Raw genomic sequence first — 21,962 nt, forward strand, 5'->3', positions numbered from 1 at the left:
ACAACAGGCCAAACAAGAATCCTATAGTTTCAGTAGAGGATGTAGTCATCAACTATCATTCTCCTGCAAGAGGACATGGATTCCAACTCACTATTACCATTGTACAGGGTTACTACCTCTGCATACCTCCATATAGTGTCCGCTTTTGAAACCATCTGCCATGTCATCATCATCACCATTTATTTATATAGCGCCACTAATTCCGCAGCGCTGTACAGAGAACTCACTCACATCAGTCCCTGCCCCATTGGAGCTTACAGTCTAAATTCCCTAACACACACACAGACCAGGGTCAATTTGTTAGCAGCCAATTAACCTACTAGTATGTTTTTGGAGTGCGGGAGGAAACCGGAGCACCCGGAGGAAAACGGGGAGAACATACAAACTCCACACAGATAAGGCCATGGTCAGGAATTTAACACATGACCCCAGTGCTGTGAGGCAGAAGTGCTAACCACTGAGTGACCATGCTGCCCAATTACGTCCTTCTACTCACATCACATGTTAGATATATATATATATATATATATATATATATATATATATTTATTTATTTATTAGAAAGATCATATACCTATTATTGCATATCATATCACTGACCATCACTTTGCTATTTTTTATTTGCATTAATAGAATCCTCCACTTGTTTATCTGATACATCTCCTTGTTCCAGAGCTCCCTGCACTTCCCACCCTGGGCCGCTAGAGGGAGACATGTCCGCCACTCCCGGGTGTCCTCTCGCTGCTCAGAGGCCGCGGGCTGGATGGCGGCTCCGGGGCTCCCGCTTGGGGGGTGAAGCCGCGGGATGAAGCGGGACAGGCGCGGGCAGACCACGGCCTGTCATCGGAGGGCTTCTCGGAGCGCCGCCAAGGAGGTGGTCGGAGAGCTAAAGCCGACCTTGGAGCCGGAAGAGCCGAAGACGGGTGAGATGGAGTTAATAGGGTGTGAGAGCCATCAATAACTTTCTACCCCTAGGGATTGCCAGGAAGAGCTGCTGCAGAACCTCTTTAGCAGATGATGTCATTCACATCCCCTCTGGGCTTTATCACCCCAGTCTCATGGAGCAGTTATTGATTGACAGCTCAGCAGGTTCTGCAGCAGCTGTAGGATTTTATTTGCACTTTAACTGTCCCTCTTTTCTACCTAAAGACCCCTCTCTGTTGCCCTCCAAATGACACCTCTGTAGAGGTTGATGATCATAGACTTAAATATATGCTCATCATTTCATTACCAAAAAGTGTGTAAATGCAGTTTAAGATGCCAACGCCATCCCTGTGTATTTCATACATGTTGTGTGGTACTTGTATATAGTAAGCATGACCTATACAAATGTAACTTGTTCCTGTTTATTGATGCGCAGGTATTGGAAGAACCTTAAGTACTGGCTACTGCCGGCTTTGCCATGGGAAATTCTCCTCCCGCAGTCTGCGCCAAGCCTTTGGTAAGGTCCCGGTTACGTGTCGCAGTTCAGAGAAGCAGAGGCGTATGGACCAGGTGTTCTTTACCGATTTCCATCAGCTGGTTGGAGTACCGGTCCGACAGGATCCCAAACTGCCCCAGTTCGTGTGCAAGGACTGCCACGCTCAGTTCTATAAGTGTCGCAGTGTGCTAAGGACCTTTATACAAAGAGTGAACATCTCCCCTACCACTCCTCATAGCAACATGATAGGGTGGGTATATTGTGTGTTGTATGGAGGGCGGACTAATGAGTCTTCCTAAGAAAATATTTAAACTACGGCTTACTGTTCTGTGTTTAGTTTCTTTCATTGAGTTTAATGAAGTCTGCATGGCAATTTATACAATGATACAGGGAGGTTTGGGGTGAACAATGTATTGAGAGGTAAATTTAAATTAATACAGTGATAATGCATAAAGCTGTATTAGTTTAATAGTATAATTCTGTACCCATAGTGCTCAATATTTCTCATAGTGTACGTTTGTTTTGTTTCCGCAGCAAAATGCACAATCCTGAAGGAGTTGCCTTAGGTCCCTGTGCAGGTAGGAGGAATTGTACAGAACCATCTTCTAAACTGATGCCTTATTTAATCATTATTACTGCCTCATGCTTTTTGTGTTTGTGAGAGAGTAAATTTTTCCTAATAACCAACGCCAACAGCTTAAGACAAAATTGTAAACAATGAAACTAAGCAAATGAATGTTTCATATATATCACAATACCGCTGCTCTATGTAGAAGTTAAATCTCAGCTATTTTTTTATTATTATTTAAAGTAGCACAAGCACCTATGAAAATATTTTACTAATTTATCGCCTCCCCATAATCTGAGCCCCGGGGGCTGATTCTTGCTCCACAATTTCTCTCACACCCCCAGCTGAAAACTGGGGAGAGGGTAGTAATGGCAGAACTTGTCCATGGACAGTACCTTTTGTGACTTTTGTATATTAATACAAGAGGGGTGTTTAAAGAAAATAGTGTAATTAGAAGAGGGGGAGGCGGAACCCAAGAGTTGGTGGGACCCCATCCCCCAGTAAACACTTTACAGTAAAAATTTAGGGCATATTTAAAAACAAAACTGTATGCAAGTCTAAATTCTTGGTTTCGCCAGTCTGACACAGCTTGTTCTTCCAGATCTGATCACCTCAAGCCCTGAATGTCTACATAGCCTGGTCAGCTGGACACATAGCCACGCAGAGGGATGCTCATCTGTACCCAGCTTGCAGCGGGTACTTTCCACGCAATACTGCGGCATCATTCGAGCAGTGTGGGGATGCGGAGAGGGGCACGGTCACATCATGGACTCTGACTGCACCTTGCCTGATGCCCAACAAGGTGCCGGTATTTCAGCTGTGCCGAGAGGTAACGGAATACACGCAGCCGGTGCAGATACAGATGCGGGCACCTTGGACTACATCCCACCAGAAAGCATGGACACCACTCCTCTTCCTGATATCGGCAGGGAAGACGATCCTCCTGCCCAGAGCAGATCACCAGCTCAGCTCCTGGAGTCTCCATCGCCATTGCGTCCAGAGCCGGACTCTGTGCATGGTAAGAGACATCACCAGTAGCTAACGACACCTCGTTTGTTGCTAGACTGGGCCCGTCGAACCCCCAACGTGTCCTTAGTGTTAGTTGACAACTGCTTTTCCATTTCCTAGTTTATATGTTAATCATCAATGATTATTTTTATAAGGGGTGGGCTAGACTCTAGTAACCCTTTCAGTCTAGTGGTCCGTAGAGTGCAAGCTCTGCGGCACAGCTTAGTCATTACAACACTTCCCATGAAATTTGTTTGTAGCAATTTTTACTAATTCTGTTTCGAAGCTTTGCCAATTTTCGACCGCGCTGCCTCTTTCTATTGCGAGCCCAGACAGAGTAAGCGGTGGAGAGTTTGAAAACAATAAGCGTAAAAAAAATTTTTATTATTTTTTTTTGGCTAACATTTAAAGTGGACCTTTACTACAGTTTAACCGACTCGGTGCCAGATGCTAGGGGGCATTTTCTCACTTAGGTCTCTTACCCTGGCGTTTCTTTCATGCGTTTTTAGTAAAGTGAAAATAGAACACATTGTTTCCAGTGTCACCATACCCACATACAACACATTGGGGCTGATGCAGAGTTGTTGGCAAAATGGGCATAAATTACTCAAAATAAAAGAAGCGTTCACGTATGCAAAGCCGTTCACATCTCGAGTAGTAAAGTAAAAGGAGGTGCTGCCCATAGTAACCAATTAGATTCTAGCTGTCATTTACTGCAATGTCCCAGATAAGTGGCAGCTTCCTTTATAGAAGGGCTGATAAGTCTACCCCTAAGTGTACAGATGAAAAATAAAAATCCAGCTTTCCATTTGTATTTCATAGTCATCATTAAGTTGTAGTGTCATGAAGCAAGAAAGCAAGTTCTCTCAATTTTAGATGTGCGGATTCCTTCAAGTAAGTTGATTCCACATCACGTGTAATTTTTACATCCCATCTATCTACTATGCCTGATCCTTCCCTCTCCCCCGTACCATATTTTACAACTCCCTATTACTCTTCCTTAAAGAAAAAATAATAAATAATAATAATAATAATAAATAGAAACAACTCTGTCTCTTGTTGTCTACATCAGTTTCTTTTATAAATAAAATGCTTTATTATCGTGGATTTGTAACATGGACAACCAAACACTTGGTGATGAATTTGAAACTGAAATATTATTATATGCCATAACATATTAAAAGATAAACTCTGAGGGTTTTGGGTGTTGGAGGAACTGCCTCTCGCTTGCTCCTTGGCTTGAGCTTCCTTTGGCCATAGCTGTAGGATCTGTGATGACTTTGGTTTCACTGCAGGAGCCCCCATCTCCAATGTTTTCATTGGCTTCTGCTGCAGTTTATCACATTGTTTCAGGTCTATTGCCGGTGCCAAACTTTCGACTTTTGCTGGGCAGGGAAGTTTTCTCACTCTCCGTCCAGCAGTGATTGGCTTTGGGTACGTCGGAGGTGTTGTATTGCCTGGCATATTGCTGTTATTCCCATAAGGCTGGTTTGCTGGTCTGATGGTTGTTCTGCTTAGTCCGGCCCGGATCCTCGCTTCTGCCTTAAGTTTGTTGGTGGAAAAGTCATCACCTAGGTTATATGACTTCCTAGGTGATAAACAGGTGTCCTCACACTCACTGCTGTAGCAGGAGGAAGATGGGCCGGTTCCCTCTGAGCTCTCCTGGCTAGAAGAGGGTGGCCCGCAAGTGTACAAAGCTTGTTCTCTCATCTCTGTAGATGCCATATTGTGAATACTCTTACCGCTACCACTCTCTATGGAGACAGTCAGACAATGGCGCAGCATAACTAGTCAGCAGGGTTCTTACACAGAATTCTGACATAACCACTGCTGATTATGTAATTCCTGAAAGGGTCATTATGCTTTATAAATATAGGATACTATTTGTTTGGAAACTCATCAGCTGGCTATAAATTGTGGTGGCTTTGCTTTGCCCAGTCTAGATCTGTACAATTCAGCCCTGCATTGAGGGGTTTTCACAAGAAAACTATCAAAATAAACAAATTGATGCCACCGTGGACTAATTCTGTACAATTTTTCAGTGGAGTCCAGTTGAACATGGTATTAATGATAAGAGTGACGCTCCAGGCTTCTTGTTAGATGGGTCATAATGTTCATGTCAGTGTGTTCTAAGAAATGCACCCTTGGGGATCACAATGTCTGTCTGTATTTCTACACCTACATAGCTAATGGCGCTAATGACAAGTACAGAAAGTAAAATTGTGCTTTATGGAGGTTACTATTAGTAACTGTGACCTATGACCATTCAGCTAGCTGAGGGATATTATTGGCCTGAAGGAGTTTAAGTGGCCATGTTTGAAATCCTGCCTTTGGGTCATGCAAGAGTTAAACCTTAAGGTAGGGTGTGTTTGCCAGGAGCTGGCTAATCACAATTGGATAAGAGGGAGGGTCTGGGACTCCCAAGAGTTTACATAAGCCTTGGTTTGTTCTGTCTCTTGTTACTGGACATTGTCTGTGATCAGGCTTCATGTGGTTCGAAAACTAGTTGGCGATAACGACCGTGTTTATTTCATTGCTGCGTGAATGTTCATTTGCTTATCTTCCTCTCGTTTATCTCTCATGTCCTGTACCACCACCTCCTCCTCCTCTTTCCTCTTTCCTCTTTCCTTCCTTTCCTCTTTCCTTCCTTTCCTCTTTCCTTCCTTTCCTCTTTCCTTCCTTTCCTCTTTCCTTCCTTTCCTCTTTCCTTCCTTTCCTCTTTCCTTCCTTTCCTCTTTCCTTCCTTTCCTCTTTCCTTCCTTTCCTCTTTCCTTCCTTTCCTCTTTCCTTCCTTTCCTCTTCTCAATTTCAAATTTTCAGAAATCTGTACTCTGTATTACATGTCGCTTTTGTATGTTGGAATGTTGTTATTACAATGGATAAAGTGCACATAGAAATGTAAAAGATCTATCATTTTAATTAGGCAGGACACCACAGGTAATTGAAATTGCATTATATGCACTAATGAAGATTTACTGATTTAATGAAGGTTACTATATCAAATTACTTCTTATTCCACCTGCTGTGGCTTTTGTATACATAGCCTAAAAATGCAGCTTAAAACCTATGACTGTGTGTTAAACACATCAAAGGCAGACCACAAGCATAAACCAATGAAATTCTGGCGCCTCTTGTAAAAAAAACTGGTTCCTCGTTTTACTGGAGGGTGGACTTGAAAGCTTCATCTCGTCTGAGGCAGCAGATATTGGGTTATGGTTGAAATGAGAAGTATTTAGTACCTTCCACTTGCACTTCTGCAGGAAAGAACATTTTAGTTTGCCATTTGGTGGAGTTGAGCTTTGCAGAGAGCTATTGTTTTCACAGAAGACAAACTGATGTCTAACCTCTTTCTTATTAAAGGACAAGGTGGAAGACCATCTCCGACCTGTAATGATCTCACGAAGGAGGGGGGCAGCGACCTCTCAGATGGGTGAGGATTCCCTTGTATGTATAACACTCTTGGCAGAATAGAGAGTGGAGGTCAAGGTTGTGTTATCCTGGCAAAAGGACGATGTTGGTGTCTGAAGAATTGCCTTTCTTTTACACAGAGATTCCCAGAGCAAAGACGACGTAGAAGAGAGGGGAGACCTGATGTCTTCAGATGACTCCTTTGAACCATACCCAGAAAAGAGGTAACACCTAAAGGCTTTCAGAAGCCTAGACACCTCTGAGACCAGTGATGTAATGTTTATAATGTATATAGACCGATCTATGCTGCTAAATTTGTACGCGTTCAAGACGCACAGTTGCAATCTTTAAGACTCCCCAGTTCTGCCACATGAATCGACCTGGAGTCCATCTTTATACTGGTGTACACAGTCTCTGTAACATATAAATACAAGTATGGGATTTAGTACTTTGTTTGTCGGCACATGCAGACTATGTAAAATGTGCTTCTATAATGCTGTTTCCATAGGAGCTCAGCATATATACTGATGTATAACTTCATCTCATTTGTAGAGCTCCGTAAGTGGGCTATGTCTAAATGCGTATTGAGCTATGGACAAGTGGTTCCATTAATTTTAGCATTAATCATGGTTTTTTTTTAAATCACCTGACCTGTTTCTCTTATGGTCCTAGGATTCCCCTCAGAAAGAGCAGGCCCAGAGGGGGCAGGAAGGCACAAGAGCCCCGAGAACGGAAGAAGCCAGGGCCCAAACCAGGCTGGAAGAAGAAGATTAAGCGAGAACGGTGAGTGTTCCATTAGGTTCTTTTCAAAATGAAAGAGGATCTTTTCTACAGAGAATTTCAACAGTCCAACATTAATAGGGTGAATCCTGATAACGTGATAGTCTGTGAAGTCATTTTCATTATATTTGGAGTAGGAACTATTTCTGTTTATTATAAAGTGTTATAGAAACTAAACTATTATGAGTGACACATGACATAATACCGGACGTTAGCTCTTCTTATTTTATAAAGAGGAACTGCATTGTGTAAGGCAGCGGACATTACATAACCTCTACTGTGTCAGAGTCTCGTAACAGCTCAGCTTTTGAATGGGGAGACAGATACCTATTTATGTTCTAAGTACAGTCAATCTAAAGTCTCAATCTTTGTAAAATCCCTCAAAATTATAACTCACACTCACTATTAACTATCCAGTTCTGCCACCACTAAAATTTACTTTTAGAACTGACGCTCTTAGGAAGTCTTCCGTTACTCCTTGCCTCATCTCAAGATTTAATGTAGACTAAGCAAGTATCTGACTTAAATATAACATAATAGTAACGAAGCCTATCTGAACGATTACTTTGTTAAGAATGCAAAGACAGAAGGTTATTAAATTGAGTTTAATATGACAAAGAGAGTCACAATACTTTATGTATAAAAGCACAACATATTTACATATATAAATACAAATGCAAAACAGTTACTTAAAATAAATAGTAATAATCTGTTGCCTTGAGAAGGTTGGAATGTGGCCTGACTGACCCCAAAACTGACCATTTTTCAACATAGATTGCTGAAAAGTGGTAAATTTATCTTGCCCATTCCCCTTCCTTTTCTCTCCTCTAATTGAAAGAAAGAAGTATGTGAGTTTGCTAATCTGTTTTATGACTTCTGCTATTGCCTGTTAACTCACAATTTGAGTAATACATTCTATAACTGGGATATCTTTTCTCTGAAGGATCATAGACACATAATAACACCAATAATGATGTTATGATGCCCCACAGATATGCATAACAAGCATTAATCTGCTCAATCAATCCCTTCGGGAAAATTAATTTATTCTATTTTCCTTATGATGCTGGCATTTATAGATGACACATGTCATGTGCCTATTTTCACTGGTTTACAGATCTGAACATTGTGCTCTCGCAAGTGAGATGCCAGAAGCGTATGGGCATAGAGAAGACCGTTCTTAAATCCAATTTGTCATATTTAAGGTCTAGTATTTTCCCAAAATCACGGAATAATGTGCTGTCCGGAAAACCCTGATTCCCAAATTCCAGATAAGATTCTACAGCTGTAGTCCAGTTTAGTGAATGGCTACAGTGGTACGGCTCATACTTATGAATGATTAGTTGAATTGTTATGAAGTTTGGTTAAAAGTTTTGTCAAAAGAAGCTGTGGCATAACTTCACTATAGGAAGTGGTTTCTCTCTTTATTGTAGTGTATTGGGATTTTGTACAACCTCCAGTCCCAACGCAGGTGACCTGTTATTGGCATCTGAGGTGACGAAGTACAACTTCCTAAACTGTACACCCCATGTGACTAACAGTACTGCGTTCAGTAGTATGATGGGTATATGGAGACAGACTTAAGCTGATGTTCCGCTTTCTAGCGGTGATTGTATCTCACCAGAAATCTGTTCTGTGTTTTTCAGGGAGGAGCTGCCTACAATCTACAAGTGTCCTTACCAGGGCTGCACTGCGGTGTACAGAGGTGCGGATGGTATGAAGGTAATAAAAAGGGAAGGTTTCACTGCGGAATCAGAGTATTGTTACCTGAAATCAAACAATGTTAGTGGAAAATGTTGCTGTTAGCATTGTTTTTATTCTTGCAAAGGATTATGGTTTAAAACATGGTAAACAATGTAGACTTCTCCCGTGCTGCTCCCCACTTATGGAATTCCCTACATGCTCAATCAGACTTTCCCACAGCCTTCAAATCTTTAGACGCTCTCTGAAAACCCATCTCTTTTTTAGGGATGACCTTGATAACACTATTCACACTAATGCGCCCTCACAACTGTCCCAATCTCCACTCTTAAGCCACACTCGCTCCTCTTGTTTCAGCTGTGCCCTCTCCCACTTGGAATGTAAGATCTCTAATGAGCAGGGTCCTCCATACACTTTATCATGACTGCGTTTATTTTGTCTGCCTTGTATGTCCTTGATTTATGTTTGTCCTGTTTTCCCTACTGTGCAGCGCTGCGGAGCACCGTGGTGCCTTACAAATCCACGATAATAAAGCATTTTATTTATAAAAGAAACTGATGTAGACAACAAGAGACAGAGTTGTTTCTATTTATTATTATTATTATTATTATTATTATTATTATTATTATTTATTATTTTTTCTTTAAGGAAGAGTAATAGGGAGTTGTAAAATATGGTACGGGGGAGAGGGAAGGATCAGGCATAGTAGATAGATGGGATGTAAAAATTACAAGTTGGTCCAAATATAAACCTATACAGAAAAACACCAAGAAGATTGTAGGATAGCAACGAGATACTAAACCTCATAGTATCATTTGTTACATTCATCTCGGCGGGGGACACGTAGACAACCCCACATATCCTTGGCAAAAGGTCTGAGTAGTTAAAGTGGGGAGTGCATCCTAAAAGAGTCAGACAGTTGCGACTTTCCCTTATATACCAGGGGACACATGGAATTTAGGTTGTTTATGTGATACTCTCCATGCTTGCCATGTGCCAAACTAGGTTCTTAGGAGCTCTAGTTGTAGGGGCTTATGGTTTTTCCAGTTTTTAGCAAAGGGGGATTTAGCAGCTGTGAGAATGTGGGAGAGGACTCGCATCTTGTGGGAGAGGAGGAAGGTCCATGGATCTTGGGGGATTGGTTGTTCGGAGAGTGAGTTAAGAATAATTGTCACAATGCGTGGTCAAGTCCACCATACATGCAAAAATGTGTCTATTGGCCTCAATACCGCCAGCGGCTGGGGTTGGAGTTAGGAAACATTTTAGAGTTTAGCCGGGGTTTAATACCATCTATAATATGGTTTGTTTGCCGTTTCCTTAATTTGTGTTGAGACGGAACTAGTGGCAATTCCTACTCTTCTTCTCAACAAGATTCATCTGGAGGGGCCCCAGGTTCCTTTCCCACTCCCTCAAGGGGGCCCCGAGAGCCAAAAGTAGTGTCAATTATCAAGTTATAAAGTGAGAATAATCATACGTTTGAGAAAACAATGTTTGCACCGATTGGCAAAGGGGCAAGATCTCTTGGTTATCTGCAAGGGGAAGAGATGAGGAAACGTCTCACTTGAGAGGTCAAAGATCAGAGGGCAGATGACCGAAAACTTTTGTTGAATGTACATGTTTTTGTTTTTTTCAAACCAACTTTTATAATGTTACTGTCACTATGTTATGTTGAAAGTTGAACACCTCTAATTTAGATAATAGATGAGTATTTAGACATCTCTGTAAATGTATATGGCAGAGTTTAGGTTGCATTATTTATAAATATTGTGAATGTTAGGAAACCTGTAACCGGGCTGTGATCCACTTCTGTCTTCTACAGAAACACATCAAGGAGCATCATGAGGAAGTACGGGAGCGTCCATGCCCCCATCCCGGCTGCAACAAGGTGTTCATGATAGACCGGTACCTGCAGCGGCACGTCAAGCTCATCCACACCGGTGATTGCAGTTTGTGTGACTTACTAAGGATACGTATAACACCATAGCGCCATGTGTCTGATACATTCCCTGTTTGATTCTCTTTGCCTAGAGGAGAGGAATTACATTTGTGACCAGTGTGGACAGGCGTTCAAGCAACGAAAACACTTATCTGTGCATCAGATGAGGCACTCAGGAGCTAAACCCTTGCAGTAAGTGCAGGGAGAACATTTACAGGGCTGGTAATGGCAGGGGCGCACCCAGGGGGGGTTTACTGGTGCCTGGAAATCCCCTTCCTAACTCTATTTTTCTCATGTCAGATGTGAAGTGTGTGGATTCCAATGCAGACAGAGGGCTTCCCTCAAGTACCACATGACCAAGCACAAGGCCGAGGCAGATCTGGAATTTGCGTGTGACCAGTGTGGGAAAAGGTTCGAGAAGGCCCACAATCTCAATGTGCACATGTCTATGGTACATCCACTCACCCAGAGCCCAGCCAAGCCCCCGGAAACCGAAGCCGATGCCCCCTCAGGGACTATGGAAGGACAAACATTAAAACCAGATCTGGCACAACCAATCCCCAGCTGAGGACTTCTGTGTGTGTGGTGGGGGGGGGGGGGGAGATGTAGAACTTGTAACTTTTTATATTGTTTTTAAAGGTTTGATTGTACAGAGTGTATCCACCACTTACATTGTTTTTACACCGTGAACATAGAAGAGAGACACCAGGGCTCCGGTACCCTCAGAAAAGAAACCATTGACTGCAGGGCAGCGCTAACTTCTTTTCCATGAGGAAAAGGGTCACTTACTAGTCTAACAGGACCATAGGTAGATGGGTGGATAATTTATGATATTAACAGGTATGGAATTCTTTGAATAAATTATTTACACAATAACCATTGGATGGTTGGGTCCTTCATTGCGTGAAATATTATGATTCTCTTTCAGTGTTCGCCTGTTGCTGCTGTAGAATAAATTCTGCATCAAAACAAACTTCAGTGCTTAGTAGAGATCAGGCGCAAGTTATCATCATGTGATAACGTTCCTCAGCAGCGCAGCGAGTTCAGGGTCCTCCGATGAAGAGTCCGCGATCTAGAGATAAAATAAATAGTCACTGAGGGTTAACTCCTACTTCACTTTTCGATAAATATTAAATATAACATGGGCATACATAACCTTATTTCTTTATGAGACAGGACAATCCATATACAGAATCTCAAATCTGACATCTCTGCTAGAGAGAGGAGCCCTAAAGTTTGTCCTGTCAGCGCAGTAGGGATCTTTGCTATATTTGTGCAGTAAAAAATAGGGGTGAGGGTCCGCGCTCCCTTAATACGTGATGTGGTGCACAGAATGCTGCCTGGGGGGACAGACAGGCAAAAGGGAAGTTTCAACCCTGGAAAAAGTGGGAGTGAATAGAGGAAATGGTCCCCTTGGCGCAATAGTACACAGTGAACTATATCCGATATGTTGATACGATCAATCAAAAAGATGCAATTTGGTTTCTAGTGCACAAAGGGCAATCTTCAATACAGGTTGCAACCTATAGAACAGTTATAGGCCATAGCATGTGAAACCATAGGCACAATCAACAATCGATACAATGGATACATGAATAGTTCAATACCACGGTATTGGGGTAAGTATTGAAATTGAAGTTGATGCGCATATCAAAGTGTCAGATCTCTAGCAATGATGTATAAATGACAATGTCATATAGAGAACCACAAGAAAAGACTGGTTCTCTTGTGGTTCTCTATATTACAACCAGGGGGAGGGGTCCCCCCTTTACAGTGTCCCCGTTTTTGGCAGCCATCTCCTATCTATACTGGTTGTTTGCGCAGGTATTACCCCACAAATTAAATGACAATGTCAGTCTGGTAAGAATCGAGCAGTGATGAATGATGAAATGGTAGTCAAGGCAACGGAGTGGTCGCAGCCGTGGCTTCATCCGAACTGCGCATGCGGCTGTAGATGCTTTTTACTTTCTTATGCTCCGATCGAGAGCACAGTATAGGGTCAGAGAGTGGAGATGGCAAATAAAAGCGTGTGTCCAGCGCGTTTCGCCTTCAGGCTTCCTCTGGGATATAGATGGTCTTAGTATGGTGGGCTCAGGCATTCCAGGGTCAGCTCCCCTTTTAAATCCTAAGTACAGGATGAGGGGGGTGAATCCCCAGCGGACTGTGAACTGTCTGCATTTAAACACCTTTTGTAAGCGTTGCTTGAATTGTTTGCTTGGCTCAGTCTACTATATTTAGCAAAGTTTTTGTTAGGTTAGATTTGTGTTTGTTTATAGGCATGTGCAGTTCCCTTCCTCTATGATGGGGTTGCCAAGTGCTCTCCTTACTAGTTGCTTGTTCTGTAATTCCAGATGTGAGGGTCTCCCTCACAATCATTCCCATTAGATCCAAACACCATATACCAGAAGACTCATAGATTTCCTCTGCTGCAGTAGAAGACCCAGGATAATGGTCACCACAAATCTTCCACGACCTGGTGAGTCGCTGGAGTTTATCAGAAATAGATTGTATAATAGATTGTGTGTGTGTGGACTCTAGATCCACAGGTCCCATCCATCGATACTCTGGTTACTCTGTCTTCAGCTGATGTATCTCTAATTGTTCTCCTCCCACACCTGACCGGGATATTAAAGACTGAATCGGTTTGGTCCTTGGTGCTCTAGCTTGGGCAAGGTTCTCCTGGTACTCTGACACATCAACATGTCGGAGAGTCCACCACTCGACAAGTGACTTCCACCGATTTGGACGCTATGCAATATGGCATCTCTGACCGGCAACAGTGTGATTATCCCTTCATACATTTAGAAAGCTGTACAATGGCTAAGTAGTGTCAGGCGCCGCTCGGCGGCCGCCCGCCTCTCCACACAGAACGTCTGGTTGCCTAGCAACCAGACGCATCACTTCCCCTTCCGCCCGGCCGGCCAGCTCAGAACCAGAAGCGTCCCCGTTGCTAGGCAACGGGACGCTGCTTGAAGGAAGCGCTACGGCGCTACAGTATGACTAGCGCTACGGCGCTACTGCTATGACAGCACCACCAGCGCTGAGGGCATTGGCTAGCAGCACTATTTAAGGCCCTCTGACCTCACCTCCTGTGCCAGAGTTTCAGGTCCTTTCCTGTCCTCCAGCGTTCCAGTGTTCCTGAGTCTATCTGTTTCCTGACCCGTGCTTTCCTCTAGTTTATTGCCGTTTGCCTGTGACCATTGTGACCCGGATTGCCTTGACTACCCCTTTTGGATCTCCCGTTTGTACCTCGCTGTCAGAACGTTATTGACCCGGCTTTATTCACACCCCGCTCGGATTCTCCTTGTGTACCTACATTGCCCGCACCGTTGCCGAACCTGCCTGTCTGACAATTCTCCCGTACTTCGCTATCTGACTCGTGGAAGGACCGCGACCTGCGTGTTTCCTGCCGCTAAGCCCATACCTCCTTGCGGGGGTCCCTGGTGAACACCAGGGGCACGTTAGACTCCGCGCCTTCTTCCGAGTAGTGCCAACGATAGCAGGTACGCTATACTAGTCGTGACAGTAAACTCTGGCGATGACTACCGAAGGAACGGGGGAACCCTCAGCCCGGGACCTTCTCATTCATTTGGCTCAGCGAGTAGAACAGCAAGAAGCAGCCCAAGCACACCTCCTACAATGTGTTCAAGGTATCGCTACACGCTTCGACGCCTTACAAGGCTCCCTGCCTGCTGCTCCTGCCATTACCACCGCTCCAGGGGCGCCCTCTAGTGTGGTTACTGTATCCACCGCAACTTCTGGCATGCGTATCCCCACGCCTGAAAAATACGATGGAGATCCCAAGAAATGCAGGGGTTTCTTGAACCAGTGCTCCATCCAGTTTGAGTGCAATGCAGGAGCATTTCCTTCAGAGCGAACGAAGGTGGCGTTTATGATCTCCCTCCTGAGTGGTCAAGCACTAGCCTGGGCTTCGCCTTTGTGGGAAAATGGAGACCCTCTTCTTAATAACACCGGCTCCTTTATCGAAGCTTTCAGGAGAGTCTTCGATGACCCTGGGAGAGTAGCCTCTGCTGCTACCAGCTTGCTGAACCTGCGTCAAGGCAACTTATCGGTTGGGCAATATGCCATCCAGTTCCGGACCTTAGCATCAGAGCTGAAATGGAACAACGAAGCGCTGGTCGCAACTTTTTGGCAAGGTCTAATCGACCGTATTAAGGACGAACTAATTTCTCGGGATCTTCCCTCTGATCTTGATACTCTAATTGCGCTATGTATCAAAGTAGACCTACGTTATCAGGAACGCACCCAGGAACGTCCGGTCTCTAAGCGGGTGGTTCCTCGTCTGGCTCCTCAATTTCAAAACCCAGTTTTGCCTATGGATGAACCCATGCAAGTAGGACGGTCCCGTTTATCCCCAGAAGAAAGAGAGAGGCGCTTCAGGCAGCGTCTCTGCCTTTACTGCGGTGATTCCGGACATGTTCTTAAAGTCTGTCCTAAGAGACCGGGAAACCCGTCCTCCTAAACGGTAGCAGGGAGGCCGGTTTAGGAGTATCCACAGTTGCTCCCTACTCAAAAAACACCCCTGAGCTTCTTATGGCAGTCACCCTGAGCACCCCTAGAGGTCCCTTCTCCACCACGGCCTTTGTGGACTCCGGCTCCTCCGGGAACTTCATTTCTGCCACTCTCATTGCTGGGCTTCAAATTCCCACCCTCCCCTTGCCTCAATCATTATCATTAACAGCAGTGGATGGGAACCGTGTCAGCAGTGGCTCCATCTCCCTCATCACTTCACCTATTCGGCTAATGGTTGGAGCCCTCCATAGCGAAATGATTCAGTTGTTGGTGTTGCCAAAATCCATCAATCCCATTATCTTGGGGCTTCCATGGCTACGAAGACATTCTCCGCAGATGGATTGGGATCGAGCTCAGGTTACTCGTTGGGGTACAGAATGTCATCATAGATGTCTACCTAGTGTTCTGCCTCCTGATTCCCAAGTTGTTGCTCAGTCCACGGTTACGGAAGTTAGCCCTCCAGCTGCATACACCGACTTCCAAGATGTATTCAGTAAAACGGAGGCCGAGTTATTACCTCCCCATCGGCCCTGGGATTGTTCCATCACTTTGCTGCCCGATCAACCTATACCCAAGGGGCGAACGTATCCACTTTCTCGCCCAGAGACCCTGGCAATGTCCCAATATATCAAGGAGAATCTGGAACGTGGTTTTATTCGCAAGTCTACCTCTCCTGCTGGGGCTGGATTCTTCTTTGTCAAGAAAAAAGATGGGTCTCTGCGCCCATGCATTGACTATAGACCCCTGAATCGTATTACCATCAAGAACCGGTACCCGTTACCTCTCATCTCCGATCTATTTGACAGAATCAGCGGGGCTCAAGTGTTTACTAAATTAGACCTACGAGGGGCCTACAACCTCATTCGTATAAAGAAGGGTGACGAGTGGAAGACCGCCTTCAATACGAGGGATGGTCATTTTGAATACCTGGTAATGCCCTTCGGTCTTTGCAATGCCCCTGCCATCTTCCAGAATTTCGTTAATGACATCTTTCAAGATCTGTTGTACACCTCCGTAGTCGTTTATCTAGACGACATCCTAGTGTTTTCTAAAGACTTGAGTTCTCATCAAGAACAAGTGAGGGAGGTCTTACGAAGACTGCGCAAATATCATCTTTATTGCAAATTGGAAAAATGTGTTTTTGAAGTTCTCCAAGTGTCCTTCCTTGGGTTCATTGTGTCCGGCTCCGGGTTACAGATGGATCCCACCAAGGTGTCATCCATCTTGAATTGGCCTCAACCGCAGGGTCTTAAAAGTATCCAAAGATTCATTGGATTCGCCAATTATTATCGACAGTTCATCCAAGATTTCTCTTCTATCATTGCTCCAATTACAGCATTAACTAGGAGATCTGCCAATCCTAAAATATGGTCTCCAGAAGCTGTTTCTGCCTTTACTACCCTGAAGAAAGCCTTTTCCTCAGCCGCTGTTCTCTCTCAGCCGGATCAACAGCGACCTTTCTTTGTGGAGGTAGACGCCTCTTCAATAGGCATTGGAGCCGTGTTATTCCAAAAGACACCTTCAGGTACCCATTCTCCATGTGGGTTCTTCTCCAGACGATTTCTTTCCAACGAGATTAATTACGGAATCGGAGACAAGGAGCTTCTCGCTATTAAAGCAGCTTTGGAGGAATGGCGGCACCTATTAGAGGGAGCCCTATATCCAGTTACCATCTTTACAGATCACCGAAATTTGACATTCATTCGGGAAGCTCGCTGTCTGAATCCTCGGCAGGCCCGCTGGGCATCATTCTTTGCTCGCTTTAACATGATTCTTACCTTCTGTCCAGGTGCTAAGAATGGGCGGGCAGACGCTCTATCTCGTTCTTTTGATGATACAGACCGCCTGAATCCATCGATTCCTCATTGCATTATTGACCCTTCGAACATCATTGCTATTACCAATACGGTGAAGGATGCTCCGCCCACAGGACGATCATTTGTGGAACCACAATTACGACTCAAGGTATTGCGTTGGGCCCATTCGTCCTGTATTGCGGGTCACGCCGGCATAAAGAAGACCACATTCCTTCTCTGCCGTCGGTTCTGGTGGCCTACCATACGCGCTGATATACGGGACTTTATTGCAGCATGTACCATTTGTGCCCAACACAAAACTTCCAGGAAGGTTCCTGCTGGGTTGCTCCAGCCTCTACCCACGCCTGATGCTCCTTGGGAGAGTATAGCCATGGATTTTATTACTGACCTTCCCTGCAGTTCTGGATTCAATACCATCTGGGTTGTCATTGACCGATTTTCTAAAATGGTGCATTTTATTCCTCTTTCAGGTCTACCTTCAGCCAGTCACTTAGCCAACACATTTATCAAGGAGATCTTTAGACTTCATGGTTGCCCTAAGGAAATTATCTCTGACAGGGGAGTGCAATTCATCTCCCGGTTCTGGAGGACTTTCTGTAAAAAACTGGGTACGGAGTTAAAATTCTCATCGGGATATCACCCCCAGACCAATGGTCAGACCGAGCGGATCAACCAGGATTTAGAGACTTTTCTCCGTTGCTTTACCGCTGATAATCAAAGCAGATGGTCGCAATTCCTTCCCTGGGCAGAATTCTCACACAATCACCATGTCCATGAATCTACCGGGTTTTCTCCATTCTTTATTGTGACCGGGATGCATCCTATTATCCCAGAGCCATTTCCCAATTCTTCCTCCTCTGTTCCAGCGGTGGACTCACTTTATCGAGAATTCTCTAGCATTTGGGCCACAACCAAAACAGCTCTGCAAAAGGCATCACAGCATCATAAGATCTTTGCAGATCGCCACCGAAGAGCTACTCCTCTATTGAAGGTAGGGGATCAAGTATGGCTTTCCACTAAAGATTTAAAACTCAAAGTACCATCTATGAAAATGGCTCCACGTTTTATTGGTCCTTACATCATCTCACAAGTGATTAATCCAGTGTGTGTGAAACTAAAACTACCGGCTTCTTTACGATGTCATAATACTTTTCATGTGTCCCTACTCCGGCCATTGGTGCTTAACAGGTTCTTTGTACCCCCATCTCGACCTCCTCCTATTCAGACCTCCTCTGGAACAGAGTTTGAGATTAGCCGGATTCTGGATGTCCGCATTCGCTACGGGCAACAACAGTTCCTTGTGCACTGGAAGGGATTTGGCCCGGAAGAAAGATCTTGGGTGAATAAACCGGACCTTCACGCTCCTCAGTTACTCAAGAGATTCCTCCAAACAAGGGGAGAAGGAGGAGGGCATACTGTCAGGCGCCGCTCGGCGGCCGCCCGCCTCTCCACACAGAACGTCTGGTTGCCTAGCAACCAGACGCATCACTTCCCCTTCCGCCCGGCCGGCCAGCTCAGAACCAGAAGCGTCCCCGTTGCTAGGCAACGGGACGCTGCTTGAAGGAAGCGCTACGGCGCTACAGTATGACTAGCGCTACGGCGCTACTGCTATGACAGCACCACCAGCGCTGAGGGCATTGGCTAGCAGCACTATTTAAGGCCCTCTGACCTCACCTCCTGTGCCAGAGTTTCAGGTCCTTTCCTGTCCTCCAGCGTTCCAGTGTTCCTGAGTCTATCTGTTTCCTGACCCGTGCTTTCCTCTAGTTTATTGCCGTTTGCCTGTGACCATTGTGACCCGGATTGCCTTGACTACCCCTTTTGGATCTCCCGTTTGTACCTCGCTGTCAGAACGTTATTGACCCGGCTTTATTCACACCCCGCTCGGATTCTCCTTGTGTACCTACATTGCCCGCACCGTTGCCGAACCTGCCTGTCTGACAATTCTCCCGTACTTCGCTATCTGACTCGTGGAAGGACCGCGACCTGCGTGTTTCCTGCCGCTAAGCCCATACCTCCTTGCGGGGGTCCCTGGTGAACACCAGGGGCACGTTAGACTCCGCGCCTTCTTCCGAGTAGTGCCAACGATAGCAGGTACGCTATACTAGTCGTGACAAGTAGCTTCCTCTCGGTTTGCAGTTTTTGGCAGGAAAGCCTTAGTTTTTATTTTATTTTTAGCTTGTGAAAGCTTCTTAGAAGCCTGTAATGTCGGAGCCGTAAGATTCATCTCCATTTTTTAGGGTACATGTCCTGGCTTTGTTAATCGCAAACGTGGGGCTAGTTCATGTAGCAGAGGTATCAATCCTGACACCTTTTAGTTTTAAATTTCTTATATATGGGTTATTCTGCCTCCGGTGATTGAAAAAAAAAAAACACGACAGTGTTGTATACACTGACATTACCGGAAAAATGTTCTCTGCTTATGTATAGTGTGAGTAGAAAAGATTTATTGCTCAATTTATTATCAATTGATGCCAAAAGAGTAGTTTTGTCCGTAGCAAAATTAGAAAAGTGATGGAATAAATGTGGAATCCTCCCAGGTCAGACCTGAACTATTTAGTGTCTGAAAAGCAAAAATAAAATGGCACTGAAGAAGAGTACATATAAGATTCTATTGCAGCCATTCCAAAACAGGAATTCTTCTACATCCTATATACACTATCTTGGGCAGAGCCTTATTATCCAAGACAATGAATAGGCTGCAGCCTAGGGCACAAGGCATTTTTGGGCATTTCTGAATGCACAGCACATCCAACCCTAAAGTGGATGTGCTACAGCAGCAGAAGACTACACAGCACCCTTGTGATCGCCACACAATACATTGCAAGCCTTGTGACCGCCACACACTACATAGCACCCTTGTGACCACCACATAATATATAGCAGCTATGTGACTACCACACAATACAGAGGGCACTTTGTGAACATCATACAATACAGAAAACATAATATACAGAAAATAAGCAAATGATGCTTTGTGATGTTTTGCTTCCATTTTTACAGGAAACGCACAAATTAGCCCCTCAAGATGACTGCATGTGCGGAATGGCAAAAGTTTGCATATTCTGATAGGAGAAGCTATCAGACAGTGGGCAGTTGGGGCTGTCCTTCCTCTCACATTGCACCCACATACAAATATACATTTTTATTTCCCCAGAAGGAGAGAGGTCAGGGAGGAGAGGTAGATTTGAGTGTCTTCTGCATAGAGGTGGTATTAGAGCTTGATGGAAGATATTAGTTCACCAAGAGATAATCTATAAAGACAGAAAAGCAGAGGACCAAGAACAGAGCCTTGAGTCTTGAGCCACGACAAATAGTGTGAGTGGAGGGGACGATGTGCCAGCAGTAGAGACACTGAAAGAGCATTCAGAAAGGTAGAAGGCGAACCGGAATAGTACAATGTCACAAACGTTAAGGCAGTGAAAAGTGCAGGAGAAGAGAGTGGTCAACTGGATCAAAATCCACAGAAACAGGGTTTCTCATATTACCTGACAAATCTGCTGTGCAATGAAACACAAGCTCAGTTAATAAGCTGCTGCATCCTTTTCATCACTTCTGTGTAAACCTGCATCACAACATGGACTAATAGCCTGCTGCTAGTAATTAGTTGCCAGCACCTGAGGATTCACTCACATGTTCAGGCCTATATAAGCAGCTTCCTGGAAACAACACACTACCAGTTTATTGAGATTATCTCCTTAAACCAGCACACTGTATCCTGTTGTCACCGGGCTGCCTTACTCTGTCCCTTGGCTAGCAGATGACTGCCCTCTCTAGCTTTAACCTCTGGCTTTTGGATGACTTCACTGGTTTTAACCACTGGCTCTCAGACAACTACCTTCTCTGGCTTTGGCCCTTGGCTCTCGGAAGACTACCTTCTCTGGCTCTGGATGAGATTTTCCGGACCACCCATCGCATGTCGCAGTGCTTGAACTACACAGAGATGATGTTTAAACTGCTTTATAGGCTCTACATGACTCCAGCCAATTTGGATAAGATCTGACCCACCCAAACCAAGTACTGCTTGTGTAACTGTGGGGCGACGGGCGGCATTTTTCATATATTATGGGAATGCCCCGGAGTCCACCATCTGTGGTCCACAGTGCTTTCCTTGATAACGATTGTTACTAAGAGAAATATGCCTTCCACCCCAGATGTTGCTTTCCTACATCTCCTACCCATAAGTCCTCAGGAAACCGCTATGTTATAGGTCATATAATCATCGCTAGCAGGGCGGTGATTGATCAGGCAGCTCCATCTTTCTCCCCTCCCTCTCAGATCACCTCTAAGGTCCAGTTTAGTTATGAAATAGAAACCCTGGGGTTCCATACTCGGCCTCTTCTCCATACATGTGGTTTTCCTGGCTTGAATACTCCTTCACTCACCCTGTCACACATGATTCCCAAGCCCTACAAGAAGCCTTTTCCCTTGTCCTCGGGTGTAGAGGTATTGTCTGCCAATGTTGTTCTGTTTTTCTGCATAATGCCTGTTTTTGTGACACGCATGTACCATACTCCCCCTCCCCTTGTGAAACCCATCCCCCTCTACCTCCTACCCCTAATTTTTTCTCATTTTGCTTTCTGTACCCCTAATTGAAAAAACTGATAATAAAGACTATTGTTGGAAAAAGTACAGTACCTCTTCTCAGTAAAGTCTCTTCCTGTGTTTTCCTGCTACTGGAATCTAACAACCCAATATTTACAAATATAAATCCTAGAGACCTGACACAAGCCTCTCAAGTAGATTGGAAGCAAAGGGAGGAGAGTAAGAGAGCGTTAGTTGGAGACACAGGTA

General features: G+C 44.6%; 3 protein-coding genes across 3 annotated transcripts in view; 1 reads left to right on the top strand and 2 right to left on the bottom strand.

The window, feature by feature from the left end:
• Positions 1-681: 681 nt before the first annotated feature.
• ZNF276 (zinc finger protein 276) lies at positions 682-11,697 on the top strand. The gene is made up of 11 exons (XM_075189074.1): positions 682-923; positions 1,361-1,670; positions 1,955-1,998; positions 2,590-3,006; positions 6,357-6,426; positions 6,545-6,628; positions 7,077-7,187; positions 8,831-8,906; positions 10,705-10,822; positions 10,914-11,013; positions 11,122-11,697. Exons 1-11 carry the CDS (start codon positions 806-808, stop codon positions 11,387-11,389), a joined length of 1,716 nt encoding a protein of 571 aa, XP_075045175.1. The 5' UTR covers positions 682-805; the 3' UTR covers positions 11,390-11,697.
• A 10-nt stretch (positions 11,698-11,707) lies between these two features.
• The window catches only part of FANCA (FA complementation group A), a 52,566-nt gene continuing 42,311 nt past the window's right edge, over positions 11,708-21,962 (bottom strand). Inside the window, exon 44 of the transcript XR_012679567.1 lies at positions 11,708-11,773. The gene's annotated coding sequence lies outside the window, so the exon portion shown is untranslated. The remainder of the gene's footprint in view (positions 11,774-21,962) is intronic.
• Positions 11,865-21,565, bottom strand: LOC142103387 (mitochondrial import receptor subunit TOM7 homolog). Its single transcript, XM_075187451.1, has 3 exons — positions 21,554-21,565; positions 12,869-13,046; positions 11,865-11,893 (listed from the first exon to the last, which is right to left on the bottom strand). The coding sequence occupies exons 1-3, from the start codon at positions 21,563-21,565 to the stop codon at positions 11,865-11,867; spliced, it is 219 nt and encodes a 72-aa protein (XP_075043552.1).

The sequence above is a fragment of the Mixophyes fleayi genome, chromosome 10, assembly GCF_038048845.1.
Source record: "Mixophyes fleayi isolate aMixFle1 chromosome 10, aMixFle1.hap1, whole genome shotgun sequence".
NCBI classification, from domain to species: Eukaryota; Metazoa; Chordata; class Amphibia; order Anura; family Limnodynastidae; genus Mixophyes; species Mixophyes fleayi.

What these genes read in the sequence shown, in the direction of transcription:
- ZNF276 (XM_075189074.1), top strand. Translation starts at nt 806, where the DNA reads ATGAAGCGGGACAGGCGCGGGCAGACCACGGCCTGTCATCGGAGGGCT. An exon ending in GGCAGCGACCTCTCAGATGG is followed by an intron (nt 6,427 to 6,544) that starts GTGAGGATTCCC and finishes TCTTTTACACAG; the next exon opens with AGATTCCCAGAGCAAAGACG. An exon ending in TCAGGAGCTAAACCCTTGCA is followed by an intron (nt 11,014 to 11,121) that starts GTAAGTGCAGGG and finishes TTCTCATGTCAG; the next exon opens with ATGTGAAGTGTGTGGATTCC.
- LOC142103387 (XM_075187451.1), bottom strand. An exon ending in ATCCCAGAGGAAGCCTGAAG is followed by an intron (nt 11,894 to 12,868) that starts GCGAAACGCGCT and finishes TTTTATCTCTAG; the next exon opens with ATCGCGGACTCTTCATCGGA.